At 36.5% G+C, this 19,897-nt stretch overlaps 1 protein-coding gene across 4 annotated transcripts; it reads left to right on the forward strand.

Moving 5' to 3' along the window:
• Positions 1–1,660: 1,660 nt before the first annotated feature.
• On the forward strand, positions 1,661–19,519 carry LOC141514124 (CMRF35-like molecule 1). Of its 4 annotated transcripts, none has more exons than XM_074224633.1 (8): positions 1,661–1,823; positions 5,399–5,725; positions 10,236–10,332; positions 11,082–11,194; positions 14,950–14,969; positions 15,428–15,586; positions 18,311–18,448; positions 18,942–19,519. In XM_074224633.1, the coding sequence occupies exons 1-8, from the start codon at positions 1,784–1,786 to the stop codon at positions 19,086–19,088; spliced, it is 1,041 nt and encodes a 346-aa protein (XP_074080734.1). In that variant the 5' UTR covers positions 1,661–1,783; the 3' UTR covers positions 19,089–19,519. The 4 variants fall into 4 exon arrangements, with proteins under 4 accessions (XP_074080734.1, XP_074080733.1, XP_074080736.1 ...); XM_074224632.1 differs by having other exon boundaries at positions 10,233–10,332; positions 18,942–19,517; XM_074224635.1 differs by having other exon boundaries at positions 1,662–1,823; positions 10,233–10,332; positions 18,909–19,032.
• Positions 19,520–19,897: the final 378 nt, after the last annotated feature.

The raw sequence follows: 19,897 nt of genomic DNA on the forward strand, positions 1-19,897 counted from the left end.
TTCAGACACTCACTTAATTGCCTAGCTGTGTGACCTTGGGTAAGCCAGTTAACCCCCATTTGCCTTGCAAAAAAACTTAAAAAAAAAGTGATCCACCGGAGACAGAGATGATGGTATCAGAACACAGACTGAAACATATTTTTTTCTCTTTCTTTTACTTTATTTCTCATGTGGATTTGTATTTTAGTGTGAGAGGGGTATTATGTTTACTCTTAAGAATATTTTAGGGGCAGCTAGGTGGCACAGTGGTTAAAGCACCAGCCCTGGAGTCAGGAGTACCTGGGTTCAAATCCGGTCTCAGACACTTAATAATTACCTAGCTGTGTGGCCTTGGGCAAGGCACTTAACCCCATTTGCCTTACAAAAACCTAAAAAAAAAAAAAAAGAATATTTTAGTAGTGTGTAAATAAATTAAAGAAAAAAAATTTTTAAATAAAAAAAAGAAAGTGGCATGGAGAGATGTTATGGCATGAAGATGCCTAGGAAGTGGCATAAAGGGTTTATTGACTGTGAATTGGTTATCAATAAGGATTGGTTTCTAGATCCCTGGGTAATGTGGATGGATCCTACATCTGGTATGTTGAGAAAGATGTCACTTTCTGACCATACTTTAGCTCTATCTCTGTGGCAGAGCTGAAGGTTCCATCCCTGTGACCCTAGAAGAGATTTCACCTTATCTTGAGTCCAGCACCAGGTCCACTCCACAGTCTTTGGGTCATCTTCATGCCATACCACCCTCTCTCTATATCCTTCATCAGTGTTTCTGGAAGCCATTCTAGGCAGAGCTTGTAGATAAGACTTAAAAGCACAAGTGCTATCTGAGTCCTGATTGCAAGAAACTATAAAGAATAGAAACTGGATTGAGGAAGTTTGATTTTGAATAGATGCTAGACATCTGAGTCATATATATCATTTCTTCTTGGATCTTTTGTGTCTGTAAGTTTTTAGAGGGCAAAGACCTTTAGAATTCTTAAGAGTACCTTAAGGTTATAAGTAGTTTATAAAGACTTTTTCATGATGTTCAATAATTTAGATTAAGAGATGTAGCAAGTTTTTAGGGTTGATTTGATCTATGATAGCCTATGTGGCCATCTGGCTTATTTTCTTATTCATTCTCATCCCAGATTCTAAGGCAAGAAAGGAATTCCTTTATATTTTTCCTTGCATATTACTGAAATCATAACATCTTTCCCATTAATCAGTTAGTTGGATCTTTCCCCAACAGTAAATAGTATTTATTAAATAAACTGGAGAAACTTCTTTCTCTGTAATACTGCCTACTCCAGAATGATAGGAAACTGACATTCTCTAAAGATCCTGTATGCTCTTAAAGGTAAAAACTGATTTCTATTGTCTCTAATAATGTCTCTAATATTAACTAATGCCTCTGATATTACAGAGATTTAGACTACCTTGAGTCAAAAAGAACCTTTGAGATTATTTAGTATTAATCTTCTTCCTGATTTTACAGATGAGGAAATGGAGAACCAATTAAATAATTTAAGGGAGGCTGACTATTTGCAATATTAGAAATCACCCATTGGTCCCAGTTCTTACCACAACTAGTCACTTGACAAACTCCTGCTGACTTTTCACTTTAGTGGTTACTAGAATATATTTCACTCTTTCATCTCCTTCCTCTTTTATTTTCGTCTCCAAATGTGAAATAAAAGAAAAAGGAAGTAGATGTGAGACAAGGGAAAGTAGAGCAGAGGAGAAGCTGCTAAGATGAATTCTAGTGTGCTACCTTGGACAGACTGAGAAATTGTTTTGTGAAAAGAGAATGTATCTGTCGTCAGCCCTTCTCCTTCTTTGGATCTCAGGTGAGTGAGGACTGAGTCTCTAAGCATAGAAAAAGCTCTAGCAAGATTAGGTGATGGCAGAAGATGGATAGAGATGGTAGCACTGGAGGAAAACACCCAAGGAAAATTGTGTAGCTGGTGTCTGTGAGTGTGCGTGTTTGTGTGTGTGTGTGTGTGTGTGTGTGTGTGTGTGTGTGTGTGTATGTGTAGTGCATGTGTGCAGACAAGAGCTTTTCCTATGTTTGTATGAATGTGTGTAAGTATATATGGCATGTACATTTATACACATTTAAATAAATGAGGTGAACTATCTATCTATCTATCTATCTATCTATCTATCTATCTATCATCTATCTATCTACCTATCTGCCTATCTAACTTGGTGTTCCCTTCTAGAAGTCCTTTTGAATGATTCTAGGATTGCTTCTCTAGGAAATTTTTTGCACTACAATTTCAATAAATAAACAAATCATTCTTCAAATATTTATTTTCTACTATGTGCTTATAATTTCAGTTGAAAATTGTACATCCCCCTTCTGTGGGGGATAGGAGGAGGGCAGCAAGATTAGGGGGAAAATTGTAAAATTCAAAATAAACATATTTTTGAATATAAAAAATAAAATAAGAGAACTGAAAAAAAAAGAAAATTGTACATTTAATGAAAATCAGATGATCTCACCACAGAACAGCTCTGCTTGCCTTCTCAGTGCCTGACTACCCAAAAAGAATGTATTTCCCTGGTTTCTTTTAGTTACTTTCTTCTTTTTTTTTCTTTTTTCAGGGTTTTTTTTTTTTTTTTTTTTGCAAGTCAAATGGGGTTAAGTGGCTTGCCCAAGGCCACACAGCTAGGCAATCATTAAGTGTCTGAGACTAGATCTGAACCCAGTCACTCCTGACTCCAAGGCCGGTGCTCCATCCACTACGCCACCTAGCTGCCCCTTTAGTTACTTTCAATAGTCTATGAAAAAAAACAGAAAGCTTTGGGGAAGAAGGGAATGTGGAAAGATTTGAACAAAGGAAAGATAGAATTTTCCAGGCAGGGCGTATAGGGATTCTGGACAAGCAGTCTAAGGATGGCAGAAGGCTCATTCTGGAAAATCAGAGGTCCTGGTTTCAAATCTTACCTCTAATATTTATTTATGACTTCGGCCACATCATTTATCTTTTCTGGGCTCCTTTGGAAAGTGAGGTTGAAGTATAAGATACTGTCTGAAGTCTCTTTCAGTTCTACAATCCCAAGAAAAGAATGTAGAAGCTGGACAAATAGATTGATTAAAAAGTAGGTCATCTGGGGCTGAGGATAGATGAAAGGAGAACCATAGTTAGGGATAGAGAGGTTTGTAGAATTGAATGAGGGGTAAAATTGTTTTTCCCACTGTTGTGCTGTCAGAAATGATGAAGGAAATTATTTCAGAAAGAAAACCTAAGAAGACTTGTATGAATTGAATGAAATGAATAGAAGCAGAACAATTTGTAATATATTATATACATATATCTTAGTAACTGATCCACAAAACAACTGACCCTAATTTCATGGGACTCATAATAAAACATGTTATCTACCTTCAGATGAGGTAATGGATTCAGAATGAGAAGTGAAGCATATTCCCTTCTTTTACTTCCTTCCTTCCTTTCTCTTTCTTCCTTTTTTTCTTTCTCTTTTTTTTTTTGCAGGGAGGAAGGCTGATGCAAGAATTTATTTTTACATGACTATACTTACTTGTAATAGATTTTGTTTAGAACTGAAAATAAACTAAAAAAATAATTTTAAAAATGGTTATTCCTAAGTAATGGGGTGCCCATTAAAAGGGAATAGTAATTCTAGAAAATCTAGAAGGGAAATTATTTTTCTAACAATAATATTCATCAAATGGATTTATTGAATGAATATTATTTAAACACCTATTTTATAGAAGGCATTATGCTAGGCATGAATTCAAATCCTACTTGTATCACATTAATTTTCTGATCATCCAGAAATTGTCTTACTCCTCTGAGCTTCAGTGACATCATATGTAAAATGGATTGATAATAGATCCTACTTCACTGGGCTATGTTTTTGTTTTACCATACTGGATCTGTGAGGCAGTATGGTAAATTAGTTAGAGAGTCATGCATTCAGGAAGGGGTTAAACTTTGAATCCATATGCAAAGCTTAAATAATCTAGTATTGATCTCCTACTTGGTTGCAAAAGCTCCAAATTCCCAAATCAACTCTAACTGAAGAAACACATGCTCTCCTTCATTCTTACTCTGTAAGCTCTAAATAAAATATCCCCCCCAACCTAAAACTTTTTTTTAGAGGCAATCAAGTGACTTGCCCAGGGTCACATAGTCAGCAAGTGTTTCAGGTCACATTTGAACTCAGGTCTTCCTGATTCCAGGGCTGCTGTTCCACCGTACCATCTAGAGACACCAGCTTAGCATTTCCATAGGCCATCTGAGTTTATAATAGATAAATGGGTCCCAAAATGGAAACAAGTCCTGCTCTTAAGTCTCTTCCCCAAGGTAGGTTATATAAGCAAGTATTCATTAAATGTATATACTTCATGTTGAGCTCTGGGCTGAGAGGAGGGGAGAGGATTAAAAAGAGGGAAATGAAAAAAATTTAAAAATAAAAAATTGAAAGAGGGAAATGAGGGTATCTGGGGTCTATCTCATGATCTTTTGGATGAATCCAATCTACTCTGGGGATGGTGTCAAACCTGACTTTATTGGAACCACTAAACCTCAGAGGAGCAATCTCCTTAGCAAAAGCAGGCTAGCATACAGAGCATGCTCCCAAACCCTTTAGGCTTAAGAGCTGGCTTTCCTATTCAGTCAGATGAGCATCAAGTTCATCCCAAGCAGTCCTTCATAGTCAGCAAGCAACTATTAAACTTCAGACACTGTACTAAGTGCTAGGGATACAAAAAAAAAAAGGTAAAAACTCAGTTCCCTGCTCTCTGGGAAGGAACTCAGTCTAATGGGAAGAGATAGCATGCAAACAATTATGGACAAAGAAGATATGCAAAGGTAAAATTGGAGATAATTTACTGGAGAAGCAATAGAATTTAGAAGGACTAGGAAAAGCTTCCTATGACATTCCCACGATTCTTTGGGGAATCATGTCTACTTCCTGAAGAGCCATTTAGAGGTAATAATAATAATAATAATGATAACACTGACAGCAGCAACAACTAAAAATACTTAACACAGCTCATTTGATCCTCATGACAACCCTGTGAGGTAGGAACTATTGTATTATCATCATCATCATCATCATTATTATCATTATCATCATCATCATCATCATCATCATACAGATGAGGTATAGAGAAGGCAAATAAATTGTCAAGGCTCAAATATCAGGACTTGAACCCAGGTTCTCCTTATCTGAAGTCATCAGCTCTAACCACTGTATCACTTAACTACTTCTGTTAATAAGTCATCAGCTCCTTCTAGCTCATTTTTCTAAACATTAACTACCTTGCATACTGAAGCTATTACAATATCTATACCTTTGTGACCCCTGCAAGTAGCTATACTCAGGGGCTGTTCTCAGGTCAGTGCTTTTAGCCCTAAGGAAATGAGATTCTGGGTTTTTATTTTTACAGGTTGTTTTTCTGAAGCAATATGGGGCCCTAAACATGTGGAGTATGAAGAGAATAAAATGGCAATTGTAACGTGTCACTACACCTCAGGATGGGAGAATTATGTAAAGTGGTGGTGCCGAGGAGCTGATTGGAGTTCTTGTAAATTTGTTGTTAAAACGGACTCAAAGAGCATGAATGACCATGTGTCTATCCAGGATGATGTCCAAGCACACATAATAACAGTGACGATAAAAGCCATCACAAAAAAAGATGAAGATACTTACTGGTGTGGGATTGAGAGGTTTGGAAGTGACCATGGAAGCATGATTAAATTATCTGTTTTCCCAGGTAGGAGACCCCTGTGGTATATGTGAGGTTAGAGAAACTCTTTCCCCTCTTCTGTGCCAGAAAACTATTGAATAGATGAAGATTCCAGAATTCCTATCCTCAGTTATAGGCTCAGTTTTAGGGGGGAATCCAATGGAGATGGTTTCCTATCCATTTATAAATGAATCCTTTTGTGCCACATGCCTCTCATTGTGTCCTTATTGCCCTCAGAGAACTTAGATGAAGCTGAGAACCTCATTCTGATATGGTCGCTGGGACTTGGTTTAAGAGCTTATGTTGGGACCCCTCTCTAGAATATTCAAGGCTCTTTTTTAAAATTTTATTTTTTATTAAAGATATTATTTGAGTTTTACAATTTTCCCCCAATCTTACTTCCCTCCCCCCAACCCCCATGGAAAGCAATCTGTCAGTCTTTACTTGTTTCCATGTTGTACCTTGATCCAAATTGAGTGTGATGAGAGAGAAATCATATCCTTAAAGAAGAGACAAGAAGTCTAAGAGGTAATAAGATCAGACAATAAGATATCTGTTTTTTTCTAAATTAAAGGGAATAGTCCTTGAACTCTGTTCAAACTCCACATCTCCTTATCTGGACACAGATGGTACTCTCCTTTGCAGACAGCACAAAATTATTCTCACTTGTTGCACTGATGGAATGAGCGAGTCCTTCAAGGTTGATCATCACCCCCATGTTGCTGTTAGGGTATACAGTGTTTTCTGGTTCTGCTCATCTCACTCAACATCAGTTCATGCAAATCCCTCCAGGCTTCCCTGAAATCCTGTCCCTCCTGGTTTCTAATAGAACAATAGTGTTCCATGACATACATATACCACAGTTTGCTAAGCCATTCCCCAGTTGAAGGACATTTACTTGATTTCCGATTCTTTGCCACCACAAACAGGGCTGCTATAAATATTTTTGCACAAGTGATGTTTTTACCCTTTTTCATCATCTCTTCAGGATATAGACCCAGTAGTGGTATTTCTGGGTCAAAGGGTATGCACATTTTTTGTTATCCTTTGGACATAAGCCCAAATAGCTCTCCAGAAAAGTTGGATGTGTTCACAGCTCCACCAACAGTGTAATAGTGTCCCAGATTTCCCACAACCCTTCCAACAATGATCATTATCCTTTCTGGTCATATTGACCAATCTGAGAGGTGTGAGGTGGTACCTCAGAGAAGCTTTAATTTGCATTTCTCTAATAATTAATGATTTAGAGCATTTTTTCATATGGCTATGGATTGCTTTGATCTCCACATCTGTAAATTGCCTTTGCATATCCTTTGACCATTTGTCAATTGGGGAATGGCTTTTTGTTTTAAAAATATGACTCAGTTCTCTGTATATTTTAGAAATGAGTCCTTTGTCAGAATCATTAGTTGTAAAGATTGTTTCCCAATTTACTACATTTCTTTTGATCTTGGTTACAGTGGTTTTATCTGTGCAAAAGCTTTTTAATTTAATGTAATCGAAATCATCTAATTGGTTTTTGGCGATGTTCTCCAACTCTTCCTTAGTAATAAATTGCTCCCCTTTCCATAGATCTGACAGGTAAACTAGTCCTTGATCTTCTAATTTGCTTATAGTATTGTTTTTTATGTCTAAGTCCTGTAACCATTTGGATCTTATCTTGGTAAAGGGTGTTAGGTGTTGGTCTAATCTAAGTTTCTTCCATACTAACTTCCAATTATCCCAGCAGTTTTTATCAAAGAGGGAGTTTTTATCCCAATGGCTGGACTCTGGGTTTATCAAACAGCAGCTTACTATAATCATCTCCTGCTTTTACACCTAGTCTATTCCACTGGTCCACCACTCTATTTCTTAGCTAATACCAAACAGTTTTGATGACTGATGCTTTATAATATAATTTTAGATCAGGTAGGGCTAAGCCACCTTCTTTTGTGCTTTTTTTCATTAAGCTCCTGGCAATTCTTGACTTTTTATTTCTCCATATGAAGTTTTCTAACTCGTTACAGTAATTTTTTGGAATTTTGATTGGTAGGGCACTAAACAGATAGTTTAGTTTTTGGTAGAATTGTCATTTTTATTATATTAGCTCTACCTATCCATGAGCAGTTGATATTTGCCCAGTTATTTAAATCTGATTTAATTTGTGTGAGAAGTGTTTTATAATTGTTTTCAAAAAGATTCTGAGTCTGTCTTGGCAAATAGGCTCCCAAGTATTTTATACTGTCTGAGGTTACTTTGAATGGGATTTCTCTTTCTAGCTCTTCCTGCTGTATCTTGCTAGACACATATAGAAAAGTTGAGGATTTATGAGGGTTTATTTTATAACCTGCAACTTTGCTAAAATTGCTAATTGTTTCCAGTAGTTTTTTGGATGATTTCTTGAGATTCTCTAGGTAGACTATCATGTCATCTGCAAAGAGTGAGAGTTTTATCTCTTCCTTCCTAATTCTAATTCCTTCAATTTCTTTTTGTTCTCTAATTGCTGAAGCTAACATTTCTAATAAAATATTGACTAGTACAAGGTACTTTTTTTGGGGGGGAGGGGTGTTATATGTTCAAAGGGAATTGTGCCAAATGCATGTTATACCTGGATCATGAATAAAAATTATGGAGAGATGGCAGAGACCTATCCCAAATCTCTAAGAGCCCTTGCTCCATGGGGTTGCCTATTGCAAAAGTTTTCTTAGGACTTGTTCAGTCCCTGCACTCTTTCCCTCTCCCCACCAACCAGAATATGAATGACTTGGGCACCAGGACACTACAGAGAACAAAGGTGTGAGAAGTTGAGCTGAATGGCTTACTTTGTAATATGATTTGAGGGTAGCAGTTTCTCCAGAATTATGTGGCAAATTGAAAGTTCCTTACGGAATCTTTATAGAATTTTTGTTTCTTCATATATATCGACAGTTCAAACAAGAAGTTCCTCCTAATCTTTTCTCTCTGTCTTCTTTACAAATTCTTCATAGAATCAAATAGATCTACAAACATTTTTTCATTTTATTAGGGAGAGGCATCTCATAGAAAATTACAACTATAACTTTAACCTGTCATTTCAAATTGCCATTTCTCAGTATCTTTGGTCTCTGTGAGCTAGCCTAGCAAAATAAGTTACTATATATATGCCTTTCAAAGTTTCCATTCACATTGTATTCTTTTCATCAGGAATGTTTGAAAGTTCTACATTTCTTCTCTCTCTCTCTCTCTCTCTCTCTCTCTCTCCACTCCAAATACCCCTGACCATCATTTTGTTGTATCATTCTTAGTTGTAAGCCTTTATCTTTTGTTTTTGGGAAAATATAGAATTTTCCTCTTCTTTAAAGTAGTTGATATTAACTTTCTTTCTATTTAGGATATTCTTTCCTTGACTTAAAAGCTCTGAATTTTAGCTATGACATTTCAGCTTGGGATTTCTTTATGGGAAATAATCAATGGATTCTTTTTTAATTTTCAATTTGCCCTCTAGTTGAAGTAAATCTGAACATTTTATCTTTTTTAAAAAGTTATTTCTTAAAATATGCTGTCCAAGTTTTTTGTTTGGTCATGGCTTCCCCCCCCAATAGTCTGATAATTTTTAAATGATATCTCCTTGACTTGTTTTCTGAATCAGTTTTTTAAAAAATTAAAATATAGTTTTTTCAATTTTTTTCAATCTTTTGACTTTGTTCTAATATTTCTTCTTGTCTCATGGAATCATAGAGTTCTATTTATTCCACTCTATTTTACAGGGACTCCATATTTGGGTAAGGTTTTCCACCCTTTGTTCTAATCTATTCTCCTTTTATATTTTCTTCTTGAAGTTTAATTTCATTTACAATTTTTTCTTTCAAATCTTTGCTTCAGTTCTGAACTGGATAGAAGAACTTCTATTCCTTCCCACACCCAATCTTTGGTGTTTTGTGAGTCATTTTGGTTTTTTTTTTTTTTTTTTTGCAAGGCAGTGGTGTTACGTGGCTTGCCCAAGGCCACACAGCTAGGTAATTATTAAGTGTCTGAGGTCGGATTTGAACTCAGTTACTCCTGACTCCAGGGCTGGTGTTCCATCCACTGCACTACCTAACCGCCCCAGTGGGTCATTTTTAATCATTTGCTGGGGAGCTGTGAAAGTATGTGGTTTTTATAAAATCTTTCACTCTGCCATCTTAACCAGAATTCCAAGACGATTTATTTAAACCATAAAACTATACAAGTAAGTTGTTTTAATTTTTTTGAGAGTTTAGGATACATGGAAGGAGTAGGCCAGAAATCAGTGACCATCTTCTTACACTTGACCTTTTACTTGAGGTTATCCCTGACCCAGACAATGATAGTTTCAGCTTTCCACTCTAGCTATTGCTCAGAAATCTCTGGTTGCATAAGAAGTGGGTGAATATTATTGGTAAAGCCTACTCTGTAAACTAAATGTTGAATGGTTTAAATAGGAAGAGATCTTCACCAAACTGGCCCCATCCCCAGAGACCTTGAGAACTCAGAGGTTTTGTGTGTGTTGAAAGATGATTTGTCAGACAATAACAATTGACCTGATTTGTGTATTTAGCAGCAACTACAAGGACAACCACCAATATCAGAACCACAACTACAAATGGGACAACAAGCACAGGAAACAACATAGAAACAGTTAACAACTATTATGAAAGGTAAGAGAAACTGATGAAACTCAATCCCAAGGTGTAATATTCATGGAACCCAGGTCAATCAAACCCTTGCCAAATGCATCTCAGTCATAACATGGTCCCGTGGAAGACTGAGGAATCATTGACTCCTCTGATAGTCCACTATTATTTTCTCTGGGGTAGGGAACTGAATATTCTTTGTATCCCAGCTTTGTATAGAGTCAAGCAAATAGTAAATACATTTTTGTTTTGTTGGAATCGCTTTGTCAGGACCTCTCCTACTTTCTACCTTAACTTCTGATTCATACAATATTATTTACTCCTTTGATGACACTCAATCTTTAGTCTTTCAACTGCCATGTTGATTCTTCTAAATGTGAGGTTCACTGATACTTGGTAGCCCTAACCTTTCATTAAATTCAGAAAACTGAAATTATTTGTAGAAACTGAGATTTGCTAAAGAGTCAGCGATTTTTGTCATTGGGCATCTCCCTAGTTTCAAACATCACAATTCTACCAAAATATATGAACTTGTAAGGTGCAGTAGAAAGATCACTGGGTCTGGAATCAGAAGATGTGAGTTTGAATCCATAACTACTTTTTATTTATTTATTTTTTACCCTGGGCAAATCTTTCTGTAAAATAAGGAGATTGGTTAAGATGATAGCTAATGTATCTTTCCAGTTCTAAATCTAAAATTCTGTAGTTTTTGTTTATTGCTATCCACCTCAAAGGAGAACATTTTCTTAGTTGGGATTTTCTTTTCTTTCTAGGTTTGAAATCACAGACCTCCAAGTCCTACTACCCATCATCTTTGGCATTTTATTGGTAATATTGGTTGGGGCTTCAATTCTGGCTTGGAGAATGAAACTGAGACAGAAAAAAGGTTAGGAACCAGCTCTGGATATGAATGGGCTTGGGGCAGGAAGGAGATGAGAAAAATTACTCTCTTCTGGACCCTCTAAACATTTTTATAAGGTCAAGGCCACATATGGATGGGGAGAGTCTCTAAAATTGACATGTATCTTCTAACTTGAAGGGAAAAGCTAGGAGAGCTAATTGTATAGGGCTCTGAGATGAATAATGAAGGGAAGTAGTACTCAGTACTCAGAACTATAATTATGTAAGATATAGTACTGTATTTCCCCATGTATAAGATGCACCTTAATTTTGGGGCCTGAAATTTGAAAAAAAAAAAGTATTACATAAAGTTATTGAACTCAAGTTTCATTCATAAAATTCATACAACTCCACATCACTGTCAAAACTCCCATCCATTGGCTTGTCCTCATCTGTATTTGATGATGAAGCACTATCTTAGGAGAGGCTCTGACTACTCTCCTGCCCATGCTCTGGCGTATGGTTGGCCATAAGCACTCCCTGGGGTAGTCTGGTGCATGGATGCATGCTTTGTCCATTCCGTTTCATGAACCTGAAGCACCAATTGTGTCCTCCTTTGAAGTCAGTCACTTCTTTTTCATCAGCAATTCTTACCTCATGTTGAACCATCTTTGTGGACACAAGAATTCCAATTGTCTTTTGCTCTTCAATCCATCTCTTCAATCTCCTCTCTAGATTAGGCCATTTTGCTGCCTTGCCTCTCATGGACTTCTTCTGCTGTGGTGTTTTTAGTAGGGTTTCTTCTTCCATAGCCATTCTTGGATTGTTTTCTCAGGTGGAGGAAGACCAAACTGATGTTCAGCAGCACGATTTCCATTCACTTTTGAAAACTGAATCTTTTTTTAGGTTTTTTTTTTTGCAAGGCAATGGAGTTAAGTGACTTGCCCATGGTCACACAGCTTGGTAACTATTAAGTATCTGAGGCTGGATTTGAACTCAAGTCTTCCTGACTCCAGGGCGAGCACTCTATCTAAAACTTAATCATTTTTAACTTGAATACAGCACTATATGAAACTCCTTTCTGAGCCATTTCTGGGCGGAATGTGGCAAAAATGTAACCTAATATACTGGTAACAAATGGAAAACAATGAACCAAAGACAATAAACTCAAAAAAGATGGAAGTGAAAATAAAAAAATCTGCTGTATAAGACATTCCTAGTTTTTAGGCCCTAAATTTTTCAAAAAAGGATGTGTCTTACATATGGGAAGTACAGTAATTGGCTCTAGACCAATAGAAATATGTGACATAAATTTGAATAATATAACCCTTAGGGATTCATTATTGGTACAAATGGGAACCTGACTATAGATGATATTTCCTACCCCTCCATTTACTATTTCACCAGATGATTAATTCTCTGAGTCACTATGTAGAGAACTGATTCTTGACTTGGGGCAGGAGGCCAGGGTCACATGTCTGGGGCCCGGGTTATGTGGTTTCTATTCTCTTTTCCATGATGAATTCCCCATTTGGGCTCTAAGCAGCAAATAAATTAACTTGGGTGCACTTAGGAACTGTTCTTCCAATCTAGTAGATTTTATAAGAGAGCTCCAGGATCTAGAGCAGAGACAGATATAAGATCTAATCATATGTTACTATTTGCACATATATGTCATTCTTTGTATATATATGTATATGTGTGTGCTTGTATATTATATATAATATAGAATTAATAAAACATGTTTTATATATATTTATATAATACACATTATCCACTCTTTTATCTTACCTTTTCCTAAGCAATCCTACTAAATTTCTGTGAACATTGGCTATGTGATTTTTAACTGCCTAAGAATGATGTGTGTCTTCCGCATCTGTATCCAGACTTGGAAGACTGGTCATGATTGAAGGAATCTTCCCTACTTTTCCCTGATCTGATAATATCCTTTATCTCATAATATCCTTTATCTCATAATAACCATACTGTTCTATTTCTTGCACATAACAGTATTTTATTTTTTTCCAATTACATGTAAAAATAGTTTTCAACATTCATTTTTGTAAAATTTTGAGTTTCAAATTTTTCTCCCCTCTCCCCAAGACAGCAAGTAATCTTATATAGGTTGTCTGTGTACAATCATGTTAAACATATTCCATATTAATCATGTTGTGAAAGAAGAATCAGAACAAAAGAGAAAAACTACAAGAAAGAAAAAACCAAACAAAAAGGAAAAAGTGAAAATAAGATGCATTCAGTGTATTCAGACTCTATAGTTCTTTCTCTCAATGTGAATAGCATTTTTCATCATGACTCTTTTGAAATTGTCTTGGATCATTGCATTACTGGGAAGAACTAAGTTTAACATAGTTAATCATCACACAATGTAATACTGTACTGTTCTTTCACAAGAAGTCTTTTTTCTGTTTCAGACTGGTGAAAATTGCATAACTTCCTAGTCTACTTCTACAATTTTGTTTTTTGACCTTTGCTCTAATTCTCACAAACTAGCTATGTAACAAATTTAATATTTCCCTTGTTATGTCTTTTGTATATTTTTGTTCCATGATGCCACGTGGTAGTGGTTGGGGAAGAGATGAGAGGATATCTCCCTATCTTTGGATGGAGAGACATCCAAAGTATTTTAGTGTTCAGTTATACAGGGAAAAATCAGGGGACTTAAAACTAGAACTCATATCACCTAATTCTACTAATTCACCCAATGTTGCTTTAGGAAGTAATAGAGGGAGAAAAGTGTTTCTTAAACCAAATTATAGTGTGGTTCTGGACTGGAAAATCTTACTTAAGAACCAAAACCAAAACCAAAACTTTTGTAAACTCAAGGGAAAGTTTTCCGGCATCCAATAATGAGATGTTCATTGGCAAGAAAAAAGAGAAGGTAGGATGAGATGAATTGAGGAGGATATAGGGAGGAGGAATGGATTTGTTAAGTTTATATATTTTGAGATGTAAGCAAAAGTCTTACAGATGTCTATTTGAAAATAATGGCATAGATGAACTCTTATTGATCTTTGAGCCAGAAGTCATAGGTTTCAAGTCTAGCTCTGCTGCTTACTGGCTGAGTAATCTTGGACCCATCAGATAACCTATCTGAGCTTCAGTTTCATTATTTATTTTAGTAACACTCCATTTCTGGAGTGGTTTAGGTGGTGCAGTGGTAGAGCACCTACCCTGTAGTCAGGAGAACTGAGTTCAAATGTGACATTTACTAACTGAGTGATCCTGGGCAAGACACGATCCTGATTGTCTCCTAAAAAATACTATCACTTTTCTCTAAGGATGGGTAGTATCCAGTGGTGAACTGGCAAATATTTAATAACTAATGCTTCAGGCAAAAAAAAATAGCACAATACACAGTTTAGTTTTATCTGCATTATTAACACTTTATCACTTTCTTAAGTCTAGATAATCAATAAAACAATAAATCAAAGCTCTGATTCATAGTGTTGCTGATTTCTCAGGTGTGAAATTTAACTGAAAATTTAACAATCTGTTCTCTGAGCAGGCTGTTCAAGTTGGTATCCCTCCATATATAGGGTTGGACTGGTCACACAGGATTGTAAGACTTAGAGCTGGGAGAGCAGAGGAGGGGGCCTTTAGAGATCAATTAGCTCAAAACTCTCATAGTATGAATGAGAAGTCAGGCACAATGTTTTTCAATCATAAGTTGCTATATAGTCACAAGTTCTTATTATCTACTTGTCTCTCTTGCTCTTCTCTATGAATGATGGGGCATTTGCACTCTAGTCTTTAACTCTTGGTTGTTTTTATCCCTTTTAGCTGAAAAACTTGCCGAGCAGGTAAGGAAGCCTTTATTATCGGGGATGGGGGGTGGGGGTGGGGGTGGAAAAAAGCCTCTTCATTCCAAAAGCTTCTATGTGGTTCGAATTCAGCACAGAATATACTATGTATATGTACATGCTTTCTAAAGAACTGGGCTCCCAATTGGTCAATCCCATACTATGTAAATATTTACTCTATTTTATGAGGTAGAAATGGAAGATTTTCACAGAAGTTCTTGGAAAAGGTAGTTTTGTCAGGAATCAGTAGGAAATGGGAAGGGGGCCACCTAGGCAGTCTTTAAATTCAAAATGGGGATGTTGCTGATAGAATGGGGATGGAAGTGGTGGGAGGTGTCACAGTATTGTGCCAATAGAGATGAGAGGTCTAATAGAAAAAAATAATTTATGTTCAATTAGGAGTGGGTTCATTTACATGGAATGAGTCATCTGTTTAGAGCTCACAAAACTTTCAACAGGGACCCCAACCCATGGAGGAAAACATTTGTTACGCACATCTGACCCTGCAACATAGGACATCCAACGACTCCCCTCTAGATTCCCCAGAGACAACTGCTTCTCTCCAAACCATCTCAAGAGTCAGCAGTATCCACAAGGAAGTAGAATATGTCACTATGGTATGTGCTAAGATGAAGCTGCTGTATTGTAAATTTAAACCCTGATACTGAAGACTATAGAACACTTATTTCAGAAAACGTTAGAGGTAGGTTACCCTACCCACAATCTAGTTCAAGTCTCTTATTTTTACAGTTGTGGAAACTAAGTCCCAGAGAGATAAAATGCTTTCTAGAAATCACAGAATCTGAGCTGGAAGAATTTTTTAAAATGCAACATATCTATTCTAACACATGTTGTGGTTCAGTTGCTTCAGTCAGTATCAACTCTTCATGATCCCATTTGGGGTTTTATTGGCAGAGCTATTAGAGTGGTTTATCATTTCCTTCTCTGGCTCATTTTGATTTTTCAGATAAACTGAGGCAAACAGGGTTAAAAGACTTGCCCAGAGTTAGGGTAAGTTAGGATGTGTCTAAGGTCAAATTTGAACTCAAGAAAATGACTTCGGGCCTCTACTATACCATTTAGATGCTCTATTCTAATGTATCTTAGGAACAAGTCTGATCCATATACTTTACAAAATCCACATGTGGTCATCTACCTTTTATTTGGCAAACTCTAGTGATGGGAAACTCAGTACCTCCTGAGATAATCCATCCCAATTTTCTTAAGCAAATTTTTTCCTTCCATTAAACCTGTATCTGCCTCTCTGCAACTTTTATCTAATTGCTCTTAGGTTTATATTCTGGAGTCAATTAGAAATTGAATCTGTTTCATGGGTCAGCCTTTCAAATACTTGAAGAGAATTGTATTGTTCCCCGCCCCGCTTCCCCCAAGCCTTCCCTGCCCCAGATTAAAAATTCTCATTTCTTTCAACTGATCTTCAAATGAAATGATTCCAAGAATCTTCACTACCTGGTAACCTTTCTCTCTCAGTTTTATCAATGTCCTTCCTAAGATGTCAGCCAGAACTGAACAAGAGACTTCAGTTAGGGTATGACCATGGCAAACCCTACTAGGACAACCACCTCTCTTCTTGTGAATACTGTATCTCAATATAGCTAAAGATCAATTTAGCTCTTTGGCTTTCCAAATTGCACTGTTGACTTATAGTGTGCTTACAATAGATGAAATCCTCTCCACCCTCCTCAATCTTTTTCATTAAAAGGACATCTAAAATTTTTTTCTATTAAATAGTATTTTTTAAATTACATGTCAAGGAGGCAGCTAGGTGGCACAGTGGATAAAGCACTGGCCCTGGAGTCAGGAGTACCTGGGTTCAAGTCCAGTCTCAGACACTTAATAATTACCTAGCTGTGTGGCCTTGGGCAAGCCACTTAACTGCATTCTCCTTGCAAAAAAAAAAAAACCCTAAAAAAAAAACCAAATAAATTACATGTCAAGATAATTTTAACTTTGATTTTTTATATAAAGTTCTGAGTTCAAAATTTTCTCCCTCCTCTCCCTCTCTTAAGATGGCAAGCAATTTGTTAGAGCTTATATATGTTCAGTGATATAAAATTGATCTTTTTTATATGATTTGCTATCTAACCCCACCTTCCTCATATTGTCCTTAGGAAGTTAATTTTTTTTATGTCAAGTATGACTTCAAATTTATCTTTGTCCAGTACCATCTGAGTAAATTTGACCTAACATTCTAATTAGTTAAAATTTTTTCAGATACTCATTCTGTCATTTAATATGTTAGTTGTCTCTTCTAGTTTCATTTCATTTGAAGATTGAATAAACATATATCTATGCATTTGTCTAAAGTTTTGGTTATTAAAAAAAAAGTGTCCCTGGGGCCATTCCATAACAGAACTACTTCCTAGTTGATAATGAATGCTTAGTCTGGTCATTCAACTAAATCTGAATCTGCCTTATTATACTATTGTTTAATCCTTAAGGATACAGGGTCATTTAGCCTGTCTGATTTTTTTTTAAGGACTAGTGAGCTAAGAATGCTTTTTTACAGATGAAAATATAATAAAACTTAATTTAAAAATAGAAAAATCATTCTTTCCTAGTTGCCCATATATTTGGCATTGTTTGCTAATTCCTGGTGTAGCCCAAATTTCTCCACCATTCTAAAGGATAGCAGAAGAAATTTTGTCACATGTAAAAATCTAGATAAAATATATGTATTATATCCCACCTCACTTAATGATTCAATAATTGCTTTAAAAAAAGAAATTATGATAGTTTAACATTATTTTTGTTTGATTTTGGAGGCAATTGTGGTTAAGTGACCTGTCCAGGGTCGCACATTTTGATGTAGGTTTCCTGATTGCAAGGTCTATGAACTATTCACTTAGCCACCCAGCTGTCCTGAATTGATTTGTTTTTGATGAAGTTATTGTTTCAGTCAAATTCCTTTCAGTCATACCTGAGGAAACTGAGACCCTGAGAGATTAAGCCACTTATCATAGCACTATTAGTGGAAGATCCAGAATTCAAACTCAGGTCTTCTGACTTGAAATTTATTGGTTTCTCCACTTCCATGCTGCTCTCTTTAATGATACCTACTAAATAAAATTCTTTTTAAACTTGAAGTCAAATTACCCTCTTCTTCCTTCTCACCTCTCTTTCCTTGCCTGAAAGTCAGTAGAACTACTGAGAGTAAATTGGTGAGTCCTGAATCCCCACCAAGTCTCCATGTTCTAGATCATATAAGGAGGAGGTATTGACCAGTGATTCTTATATGACCATGACCCAGACTTAATATTCCCTCACCCTCCATTCCTTTCCTGTCAAATCTCACTTTAACTGTTTGGTTTGTTTTGCAGGCTTCTCTCAAAAGAGAGGATATATCCTACGCTTCCCTATCTCTGGACACCCCAGACCAGAATGCAACTTACAGCAACATGGACTATCTGATCTCCCACTACCCCCTGAGAAATCCTACTGAGAACACTGAATACAAGGTCTTTAAGAAGACTTAGTTTTTCCTCTAGTCCCTACTTCTCAGACCTGACTCAGACAGCTTTGACTTGATTGGCTTCCTGTTTCATCTTCCTCCTCCTCTTCCTCCTCTTTTTCCTCCTCCTCCTCTTTTACATTCTTCTTCCAAGGACATATATTCTAGCCTCTGGATAAATAACATGATTAATTCTGTTCCCTTAGGTGATGAAATGGGAGTTGCCCATTTGGTAAACTTAAAAGAAAAAGCAATTTCCATTCATTCCCTCTCTTCCTTTTTTTGGAATATGTCATTTGAGACTCAGAAATTCTCTCCCTCTACTTATAATGAGAGAGGGGGAAATTCCACTCCTGCCCCAAGCAATGGCATCTATAGATATTCTGCAACAAGGACATAATGAGTCTGAGTCTGAACAAGTCCCTGACTTCCTTTTTGCTTTGTGTTTCTTCCCTTGAACATCTCAGTGATCCTGAGATGGATGTTTCTACCCTTGTCAGAAGCCTTGTAGGTTCAAGATGTTGGGAGTCACTGAGTCTTCATGTTGGTCAACCAGAAGGAAGGGATCACCACAATTTCTTGGAGGAGAGATGACTACTGCCAGGAAAATTCTACAGATAAATAAGAAAGTCTATGCCGTGTCCTGACTTGCCAAGAGATCTGGACTTGTTCCCTGGACAAATGGTATAAGGAAAGTGAACTATCCATTCAACAGTAATCTTCATTTCCTGTGAGATTATAATAGTAATTATGTATTATTGTATTATTTTAAAAAATGTTCATTAAAGAATATTTAGAAGCATTTCACATTTCATATATTTCTTTTCTGGTGAAAGAAGTAAACAACTGTCCTGAAATATACCTAATCTATTTTTCATATTGAATACTTTTCCAAAAGGGACCTTATCAATCCCTTTTGAGGAAACCACAGACATGAGTCATTCCTAAACTTTACTACCTGAGATATTTGGAGATTTATTGAACTAAAAGAATTGAGAAAAATTTGATCCATTCTCTGAAAAGAGTAGGTGTCCCTAGGACATGATCTCAGTGTTTAAAAGGTCAGAGCCTGGGATAGCTAGATGGCATAGTGGATAGAGCACCGGCCCTGGAGTCAGGAGTACCTGGGTTCTAATCTGTCCTCAGATACTTAATAATTACCTAGCTGTGTGGCCTTGGGCAAGCCACTTAACCCCATTTGCCTTGCAAAAACCTAAAAAAAAAAAGGTCAGAGCCTGGTCATTGTGGAAAGAGTTCCCTTCCTTGGAGATTGGGGACATTGGTTTTTATACCTATAAACCCTTAAAATGAGGTAGCTACATGGCACTGTGAATAGAACACTGGACCTCAAGTTGGGAAGTCCTGACTTCAGATATTGTCTCAGACACTAACTAGATATGTGACACTAAGTAAATCACTTCATCTGTCTGCCTCAGTTTTCTCAACTGTAAAATGG

Source organism: Macrotis lagotis, chromosome 2, assembly GCF_037893015.1.
Source record: "Macrotis lagotis isolate mMagLag1 chromosome 2, bilby.v1.9.chrom.fasta, whole genome shotgun sequence".
Taxonomy (NCBI): domain Eukaryota; kingdom Metazoa; phylum Chordata; class Mammalia; order Peramelemorphia; family Peramelidae; genus Macrotis; species Macrotis lagotis.

What these genes read in the sequence shown, in the direction of transcription:
- LOC141514124 (XM_074224632.1), top strand. Translation starts at nt 1,784, where the DNA reads ATGTATCTGTCGTCAGCCCTTCTCCTTCTTTGGATCTCAG. An exon ending in TAAATTATCTGTTTTCCCAG is followed by an intron (nt 5,726 to 10,232) that starts GTAGGAGACCCC and finishes TTGTGTATTTAG; the next exon opens with CAGCAACTACAAGGACAACC. An exon ending in AAGTAGAATATGTCACTATG is followed by an intron (nt 15,587 to 18,310) that starts GTATGTGCTAAG and finishes TTTGTTTTGCAG; the next exon opens with GCTTCTCTCAAAAGAGAGGA.